Raw genomic sequence first — 10,305 nt, forward strand, 5'->3', positions numbered from 1 at the left:
CTGTTGCTGCATCCGAGAGATCTTCCAAACGTTGTACCCATTGGCTATCGCAGAGGAAGATCCACCTCTCCAAGAACTAGCATTAACCTAGCAGAAGAGCTATTCTCAAAGAGTGGGTTACGTGCTCCTGTGCTGGTAAAGTGCATCCAGCAGCTCCAGAACACTCATCGAACGTGATAAATTTCTCGTCAGAACCTAAGAGGTCCAATCGTGTATACCAACATTCCAGCCAGGACGTGTGGGGACCAGCCAGTGTGCTCGCGATAAGGGGCTGTTGGAATTGGTCGTACCTGATGCTTCAGCCTGAATGGTTGCGTGGTCGAGTCTAAAACAACTTTGTTTTGAGCACTCCTCTGAATTTGTTATAAGTACCCTTACTCCCACAACGCTCGAGGCTGTTCATTGCAGCAAACCAACCTCGTTTACGATCCCGTCTTTCCAAACACCAACAGACAGTGTGAGACGATGGCTTCCACTTCAACAGCTACCGGGACTCCAGACAGCGTGCTTTACATGGTTCATCACATGTTCTTGCCACCCAAGGTCCCAGTCAAGAGCGACTACACCCCCCAGAATGAGCATTTCTTGTTGTGCACGACACTGGAGAGCCTTGAGGCCTTCCGCAGCATGAACCCGGATCGCCGACATGGCACCATTGATACCGCTATCACAATGCTTCGAAGGATGCAGGACACCCATGTGTCTGCGGCTGGTCAATACGTGGTTGACAAATCTGCTCTCGTGCGCGCTATCAGACAACTCGATAACCATGGTATGTATGTCAGTGCTGTCTCGTCTCAAACGTCTTTTGGGTAACGTCTCCTGCGTAGGTGGATCAATTATGCTCCACGTGTCTGCACAAAACGCAGGAATTTTGCTCAGCGCTGCGGAAGACGACATCCTCGTGGAAGTCTTCGAGGTGTCTCCCGTCAACCAGCACGTCATCTCGACAAAAGGCAGGCTCCGGCGCGCTTTTCCGGCCTCGGGCGTATGTCTTCAGCATGATGTCCTCCAAGACCCTTCTTTTCGCGAGGCGTTTGCGTCCACTGTGGCCAAGATGAGCCAGCAGCGAGTGAAGGGCACGCAGCCAAAGGCAAAGAAGGCTGCTCACATGCACGACGAGGATCGTGATACGACGCACCCCAGAATGGTCACTGAGTTTCTTATCTCCGTTCTCGCTCCACTTGGACGAACTGCCACGACATCGCCGATCTGGAAAAACACCCGAGACGAAGTTTTATACTACAGCAGCCTCCAACCCTGGAGAAGATCGCCCCTTTGGCTGGTCATCCGCGTCGCTCTGCAATTGGTCTTCTCGCGATTCCATCCGGAAAGGCCAGGAGACTCCTATAAAGAGTTCATGATCTTCGCCATGGCAAAGATCCTATCAAAGACGCATCATTACGAGTTCCATAGTGAACTTCTCCTGGCAATGAGCTCCAAGATACGCCAGCGACTACTCAAAATCGACCGCGTGAGTAACGCTATACGGGATTTTGCACGAGTTGTGCTGGTCAAGACAGACCGAATCCTGGAGGACAGATGGAGTCGAATCCAAGGTTTGGATTCGCTCAGCCCTCCGCCGTCTGAATTGATTGGCCAGAATATCATTAAAGACACCTTGGGTTGCATGAGCAGGCTTGATGAGTTCATTGACAGTCTCGGTACGAGACGCCTCGATCAGAGTCGTATTGATTTAGAGCCTGGCTTCAAACTGAAGAAGGGTGATAATCATGCACTGCCCTCACTCCACGCTACATCTGGTGATCAGTTGACCTTCGAGCTCATGGCTTTCGAGACGTGGGTAGCTTCGAGCTTTAGCTCCTGGCTCGACACCCATCGCTCCGATGCAGCCACAATTGGACGGTTGAGGGAGCTAATTGAAAGATATCACAACCTGGCCGAGCCTGAGTATGACTCGGATCCGGAGTCTACTTCCTTGATGATTCTCACTATCCTTGAATTATGGGTTGGGTGCGACGAGGCGTCTCTCTCGGCAATTCCGCTCCTGAGAGACTACGATCCCGGAATTCCGAGTGAGCTGTTTCAGAACCTCCTGCTGCCTTTTAGACATCAGATGAGAAGGCTGTCCACCATAGAGGAGTATCTGGTGGACCGTGCTGTTCGGTCCATCCACCCGTCAGCCGACGTGCTAGGGGCGTTCGGCACGCAAAACTGCTTTTCAGCAAGGTACTACCAGCTCTCTTCAGAACATCAGGAACTGAAGGCAAGGATAGAAAGCTGGGCAGCGCAGTGCCGCGAGACAAAAGAAGCCGAGTTTCAGAACAAGAAAGCCCAGTGCCGCAGCCTGATGAGTCAATATGAGTCCACCAACTGCCAGATGGTCACAGAATGGTCGGAATGGGACGATTGCTATATCGAGAAGCACTATGGAAGCAGGTGCACAAGATGCGGCTACCTGCGGGAAGCCGAAGCGATGAACATACACATACATGAATGGCCCCTACCGCCCATTCCCCTGGAGGCGTCTTCGACTGTCTTTGAGCTCCTGGTCCCGCCTTCCTTTGGTCACTGGCGCGATGTGACTGTCTTCCTACAGTCAGAAGTGCTAGGGTCCGCATACCGCTCGTACGAAGTCCCTCGAAGCGAGCATACCCCTGCCAGCTATGAAGCTTTATCGGCGTTCTTTAGACCGTTTGGGGCAGGCCAGCGGATCATGGCGCTTTCTGAGAACAAGCCGCACGCAGTAACGCATCGTAAGGCGAAGAGAGTGGGGAGGGTCACGGAGCGGGACGTGTGTCTCCAGAACGCTCTACACTACCGCTACTACGACCGGCGAGCCGGCTCTTTTGTCCAGAACCTCTGCTCGGGAGAAAAAGTCCAGGAGAAGTGCACTTACAAGCTTCACACAGAGTCATCCTCGCTGCAGAAGTTCCTGCGTCGAGGACCAGGCCATCCCAGTGGACCGTCACCCAATACGGTCATAGCAAGCCAATCAACGTGCCCTCAGGGTATGCCTCTTGGGGACTTCAAGGCTCTTTGCTCTATCCCGCTAGGCTACAGTATCCAGTGGCAAAACATTCTCGTCCAGCTTCAAGCCCCTTCGATGAATCTGAACACCACCGAGGCCACCTATACACTCCTCCAGTGTGCCCACCAGGCGGGACCGCGCGGGAATTGCGGCGTCCTCCGAGAGAGTCACGCGGTCATTCATGATGCCAGAATAATTGATGCTCTCCTTATTGGGCTTAGTGGGACTCTGAGAGGCATTCAAGACAACTGGCAGGCCAGCCATACACTGTTCACGCTGATATCATTGGCATGCCGGATTCATACTTTGACCGAGGACGCACATTGGCGGGAAAGATGTCTAGGTTTTCTCAAGCGCGCCCGGCAAATCAGCATGCACTGGATTGAAGACCTCTGCGAGAAGTTATATGTGTCCACCAACGACATGGAGAGGGCGGATTTGTGTGACAGGGTCCTCACTAATGCTCTCATTTGCTCTGCATCATTCTATCACGACTCTTCGACCTTACAGGGGCTCCTCAGCACACCAAGGGAGACGTACGACTTTTTGCGGTGCTCTGTCTTGATTCAGGAAACCAAGAGCTCGGCGAGGCACACCGGAGGCTTGACTGACCTGCTATACAGACGATGGCAGCGCCTCTCATATCGTACCTACCCCTTACTGGCAGAAATGATTGTCGACCAGGCCGATGAGTCCCTGGATCGTGTTGTAAACAGGCAATGGCCAGCGTATCAAGCCTTTTCAAGTTGGAAACGGGTATCTTCCACATATGACAACTGGCTGACGATTGACGCCGCGACGGTGGGGGCGAAAGAGCTCCTCATAGTCCATTTCAACCTTCTCGACGGCGAGCTCCTCGTCAACGGTGTGCCACTGAGCCGCCTACCTGGCGAATACGAAAACCACATCATGTACCGTGTGCTTTTTGGACAGACCGCCATTGAAGTCATGCCCACGACCGTACCGGGAATGCGATTCTCGGCGAAGAACGGGATTGCTGGGTACGCGTTGCATTTCGGAATGTCCAGAGGATCTGAGCTTCTTGTACAAGCTCAAAATAACAACAATCAGATATATGAGCTCGTCCCGCGCCATCATCTTGAGAATTGCTTCCCAGTCGCGCTCATCGAGGAATACGTTCATTGGTATAACGTAGAGAGCGATACGGTGGTCTTTTGCCAACATCAGAACCCCTGGAACTTATCTTCTGCAAGATGGATTCTGAGAAGGACTGGGACTGAGGGGCATTGGTATTTGGACGTCAACGGACGACGCCTAGTTGATGTCAGAAGCACTATGGCAGGAATCATCGCGAACGTATTGAAGCCCCTTGAGGACCGCTTCTATATCCACTGCATGTATGACTCGACAAGCGATCTGCTTGAGATTGAGCTTCCCAGATTACAACTTGGGTTCTACATGTACCCAACTGACGGACGAATCTACTCCCGACAGTATCGCGGCATGTTCATCGACGAAGACCAGCTAATCGGAAGTTTGGTTGGTCTCCGCAGCAAGCTCGTTCTTCAGCAAGGGGGCAACGTATGTTCCAAAATGGTCTTGATTCCCCACGGAACATTGACCTATGAAAAATCCGGAGAGCATGTGCTCGTACATATCGACAAGGCTTCAGCCACCAGGGCATATGCGTACCGCGTAGGGGGCCAGCCTAGGAGGCTTGTCAGTGATGGGAGTCTACTCTCCAGGCTATGGATTTGCTATTTGCATGCGCTGACTTCATTCTGTCTGCCGGACACCCTGACCGGTAGGACAGGAACTGAGGAAGCATTGTCTATCTTAGGCTCAGCGGCTGTGAAGTCATTCGGCACCTTGACCAGGGAGAGCATGGGGATTCTTGTCATGATTTCCCACTTGACTCCCCGAAGGCGGTACTATCCAGCCCACGAGCGGGTGATGCAAGTAGTCGAGTGGGATTCCGTACTAGGCTTCCTGTCTCAACACGGAGGATTCCATCCGGCAGTCCAAAACCTGCTGTACAGACACACTCGGCATCGTCTCTTCCAGCGAGACGCATACGTCCAGCCACCGGAGCTGAAAGGCGTCGACCATCACCTTTTGGCAAGGGATGACATCCGCTCGTCGACATTCCGAGTTGCGCAGTTTGGCGCCGAGAAGTATTCCATGCTCTATGACATGGTCTATCCTGCCCGAGACCAGTGGAAGGGCTCAGAGTCCTCAAACCGTGCAGCTGCAATATCCAAGATCATGTATTCTACGGAGGTGAGACCACTATTCAATGTGCCACAAGAGTTAGACGCTCACATCTGGCGCTTTTTGGCGAAGCACGAAGTCATGGAAAGTGGTTCTCAGCCTCTAGACGTATCCGGACCCGGTTACGATGCTCGATGGCTCTCAGGAGGCGGCAGCTACATTGCCCAGAACTTTATCAAACTTCACCTCCTGATCAGCAGGCAGCGTGAATCGGTCAACAAGTTCAGATTGACCATGTGGCTGTCTTCGCTCGCCTACGCGGCGGATGCTGACATGCCGATGCTCTACGTTCTTTCAACATTCCGCCTTCCCTCCATGGAACGCGTAGTTCCCCCGGAAGCTCAAGGATTCAAGTTATCTAGAGGGGATTGCGTCAGCCCCTCTGAGCTGGGTCACGCGGTGCAGCAACACTGCGTTTCTCTTCATCAGTCTCCCGAGGCTTCTGTCCCTCAAATCCACGGCGAAAAGAGGAGAAGGCATTCCCAGAGGCAGCAAGAGCTATTTAGGCAAAATCAAAAGGCGCCCCGTAAAAGACTTGTCGGCGCGCTGGCCAGTCAATGGCCATGTAGGACGCTGGACCGGAGCATAATGGAGGCCAAACAGGACGGTTGGTCTCAATACTACCACACGGGCAACGCAGTGGCTGCAGCTGAGTCTCTGTTCAAGACATGGGACGACAATCGGCTTCTGAGACAGTACATCAATGAGCTTGTTAGCCTCGTGTCTCTCTCCAGTCATCAGTGGCACATGGAGCCGCCGAGTCTCCCGTTATCTAATTCGGACAGCCATCGCACCCGGCGTTTTGTGACCGTCGATGACTTATTCACAGGTCCGGCTCCCGAACCGAGACACATGGTGCACCCTGACATGGCGTGTCTTCTGGAGCAGAAGGAGGATACCCTCGATACCAGAAGCAGACTGTTGCGTCTCATTGCGGATCTAGAATCCGAGGCCAGTTCGACCTACGAGCAGCTCTACGTCGCATCGTTGAGAACCAGTCTTCAATCCTTTGGAGAGGGGAACAAAATCTTCGAACTCAGGGAACCAGTCGTAGCCATACGATCTCTTCTAAAAAACCAGCAGATATCACATCGGGATCATGTAGATCGCGTCTATTCTGGACTGCTGGATGCAGTGGGATTCTCGGCGGACGAAGTGGGCGGCCGCATGAAACAGTGGCCGAGGCTCTCCCCGGCATTGTTCCTACAGCAACTTTCTCGGACGAGGTGGCACGGGCTCTCGGAAGGCTGGAAGAGGTCTATCGTACAATATGCTCTCGCCCTCAGTTTCCTGCAGCAGACCGAACGACGCCTCAGCATGTGCGGTAACGTGCCGGACCTGATCAAGGATCTTAGCAACACCGGCCATACGAATTGGGACCCCTATGGACATCCCGAGACGCTTCTTCTCGAGATCGAGAGCGGTATAACCGTCCGCGAGGTCCAGGAGCAGATTTCCCAGAGTATGAGGGCTACGCCGGCCGGTCGCAACGAGGTCATGCAGCTCAATATGGGAGAGGGCAAGTCCTCGGTAATTGTGCCGATGATCGCCACGGCCCTGGCGGACGGGCACCGTCTCGTGCGAGTAATTGTCGGGAAGCCACAAGCGAACCAGATGCTCGAGATGTTAATTTCCAAGCTCGGGGGCTTGGTAAACAGGCCGATCTTCCAGTTACCATTCTCCCGTGACGTTCAGCCTGAGGCTTCGGATGTGGCTGGGATACAGAGTATTTTCGACGACTGCATCGCCGAAGGAGGCGTTCTCCTCGTCCAGCCTGAGCATGTCCTATCTTTCAAGCTCATGGCACTTGAGCGAGTAATTGCTGGGAAAGACCAAGTCGGGCGCAGCATGCTCCAATCCCTCGAGTTCCTGAACAAGAAAACGCGGGATATCGTCGATGAAAGCGACGAGAACTTCAGCGTCAAGTTTGAGCTTATATACACCCTGGGCCTGCAACAGCCCATAGATGACAGCCCAAATCGATGGGCATACATTCACGACGTCCTGGACATTCTCAGAATAGCTGTGCCGCTGGTCTATGCGAAGCTTCCTGACTCAATGGAGGTCTCTTCTCGATGCCCTGGGAGCTTTCCACGAACTAGAATTCTGACAGAAGATGCGGAGACGCAGCTCATGCATGTAGTTGCAACTCATATTTGCGACAATGGGCTCTGCGGGTTTTCCGCATCGAGACACACTCCCTCTATTCGAACAGCCGTCTACAAGTACATAACTCATACCGACCTTACAGATACCGACGTCAGCGTGATTGAAAAGAGCAGCTTCTGTTCACACAAATCTAGGAACATCCTGCTCCTGCTACGAGGACTGTTGGCACATCGGGTGTTGGTGTTTGTCTTTGCGCAGAAGAGGTGGAGAGTGGACTACGGACTTGTTCACGACAGACAGCCCCCGACCAGGCTCGCAGTTCCTTACATGGCAGAGGACAGGCCAAGACCACGGTCTGAATTCAGTCATCCGGAGGTGGTGATTCTCTTAACGTGTCTCAGCTATTACTACGGTGGCCTGACGGACGACGATCAATTCGAAGCGTTCCGCCACCTCTGTCGGTCGGACCAAGCGGACATGGAGTACCAGGCGTGGGTGCGCGACGCAAATCACTTACCGAAGTCCTTTCAGCAGCTGAGTGGTTTGAACCTGGAGGATGTGTTCCAGTGCACAGCTCTTGTGTTTCCTTGCTTCCGATATGCGAAGGCCGCTATCGACTATTTCCTCTCTCACATCGTTTTCTGCAAGGAAATGAAAGAGTTCCCGCAAAAACTCACAGCGTCGGGCTGGGATCTCGGTGAGATGAAGAGCCTCCCGACCACTGGTTTCAGCGGGACGAACGACTCTCGCGTTGTCCTTCCCTTGTCAGTGCAACAACTTGACCTGCCGGAACAGAAACATACCAACGCCCTGGTCTTGACTCACATATTGCGGCCGGAAAATACTCTAGTGACGATAGATTCGCAGGTTGATACGTCTTCGATGTCTGATGCGGAGAGGCTGCTGTCCCACGTGGTGTCATTACAGGACCCAGTACGTGTGATCATCGACGTTGGGGCGCAGATCTTGGAGCTCAACAACCTTGAGGTTGCCCAAACGTGGCTGTCAATGCTCCAGGGCGATGAGCGCACAAGAGCAGTGGTGTTTTTCGATGAAAATGACCGCATTTGCGTACTTGACCGGCACGATACCAGTGAGCCACTGCATACATCACCATACGCCGGCCAACTGGACGCTTGCCTTGTGTTCCTGGATGAGGCACACACAAGAGGCACAGATTTGAAGCTGCCCCAGGACTACCGTGCTGCCGTCACTCTGGGAGCAAATCTTACCAAGGATAGGCTTGTTCAAGGTGTGTCCACATATCGGTCTCAGTGCAGAGATAAAGGCTGACAGTATTCACAGCGTGCATGAGAATGAGGGAGCTGGGCAAGGGGCAGTCGGTGACTTTTTGTGTCCCGCACGAGATTGAGATGAAAATCCGATCCCGGAGGATCCGCACCTCTTCTTTGGACGTGGCAGCAATCCTTGAGTGGGCTATTTTCGAGACCTGGCGAGACGCTAGACGAAGCATTCAAGTATGGGCGATGCAGGGCAAGCGGTACCGAGTGCATGAGAGGCTGTGGAGTCATTCCCGCGGTCAGGACGGAAGCAGTGCAATGTCCCAGGAAGAGGCTTGTCGGTTTTTAGAAGACGAGGCACAGACGATTGAGGCGAGATATCGGCTTGTCATGGAGACGAAAGCCGGCCAGGATGATGCGACAGATGATACCATTGTCCTGCGATGCCAGGAGTTTGGAGCCCTGGACCCCCGGCCTGCTATGCTCAGGGAAGAACAAGAGCGCGAACTGTCTCCTGAGACCGAGCGTGAGCGTCAGATCCAGAGGGCGCCGCCGGCCAAACCATTACCGCATCATGTTCATCCCGACATCTTACGATTTGTATCGACGGGCATCCTGTCGGACAAATCGGCAGCAGTTATGCCCGCGCTCATGGCGCTCTCAAAAACAACAGCTGCAGCTCATATGGACTTGTCCCAGTGTCGCTGGGAACTTCTGGTGTCGGCTGATTTTGCCCGGACCATCCAAATCGAAGATATGCCTCCAGTCGGGGCGCAGGACTGCTTTCAGAGGTCGGTGCAATGGATCCTCACGGGCCTGCCGCTCTTATCAACGGGCTTTGTGAAAAGCATGGTTGTAATCAGCCCTTACGAGGCACAAGAGCTATTTCCCGATATCATGAAGTCCGAGACTGTGTGTCTACACCTCTATGCTACACGGCCCAACCTCGGCTACCGCCCGCTGGATTCGTTAGATTTGTACACTGTACCAGACAGGCAGATATCACCGATCCCACAGTCGCTCATCTTGCAGCTCAATTTGTTTGCCGGCCAGCTCTACTTTGACAGCTTCGAAGAGTACACCCGGGTCTCTCGCTTCCTCGGTGTGGGCCCGCAAGGCCAGGACCCACTGCGACAACCGCATGCAGGCCCTACAGACAGGATGGAACTGTCGTGTTTCCAGAAGGATTATGTGGGATTCTTTAAGGTAATGTTCACAAAAGTCAGGCGTGATTGTGAGAGCATAGACAAGACGCATATGGGCAGGTTGCTGAACGACAGGCTTCTGACCGTTGACGATTTCACATCTCTTAGCTGAATTACTGCCGACAGTGGTGGTCGTTCGGGTTGGTTTTATCCTGGCTGCCGTTGTATTGGATTCTATGGCTAGAATTTACGTGCCCCGCCTTGTTCCAAGGTCTTCCACGTCTGGGTCTTATCATTCCTGATGCGTGCGCCTTCGTTGCTGTCTGGTTAAGCCAGGGCAGTGAACATTGACGATCTCATCATTGAGTCACCCAATAAGGGGCCAAGACTAGTGCAAAGTAGTACTTGGCAACTCGTTCGTGGTTTCGCGAGAACTTCAGAGTCTGTTTCCTATAGCTCCTCGTATGTGGGTATGTACTTAAGTGCCGGCAATGCGGGGGCATAGTTGATATAGGATTAAATTCGGTCAAGTAGATCGTAGTGAGAGAAGGTGAGACGGGGTCGTGAGTTGTGAAATTAGAACCTC

At 53.2% G+C, this 10,305-nt stretch overlaps 1 protein-coding gene across 1 annotated transcript; it reads left to right on the forward strand.

Annotated features, from left to right (window-relative positions):
* Positions 1–525: 525 nt before the first annotated feature.
* Positions 526–9,891, forward strand: J7T54_007393 (uncharacterized protein; the record flags this gene model as incomplete). The annotated part of the gene is made up of 6 exons (XM_051510594.1): positions 526–772; positions 870–3,158; positions 3,336–3,393; positions 3,616–3,993; positions 4,993–8,585; positions 8,639–9,891. 6 exons carry the CDS (start codon positions 526–528, stop codon positions 9,889–9,891), a joined length of 7,818 nt encoding a protein of 2,605 aa, XP_051358522.1.
* Positions 9,892–10,305: the final 414 nt, after the last annotated feature.

This window comes from Emericellopsis cladophorae, assembly GCF_022114955.1.
Source record: "Emericellopsis cladophorae strain MUM 19.33 chromosome Unknown NODE_132_length_18443_cov_36_915768, whole genome shotgun sequence".
NCBI classification, from domain to species: Eukaryota; Fungi; Ascomycota; class Sordariomycetes; order Hypocreales; family Bionectriaceae; genus Emericellopsis; species Emericellopsis cladophorae.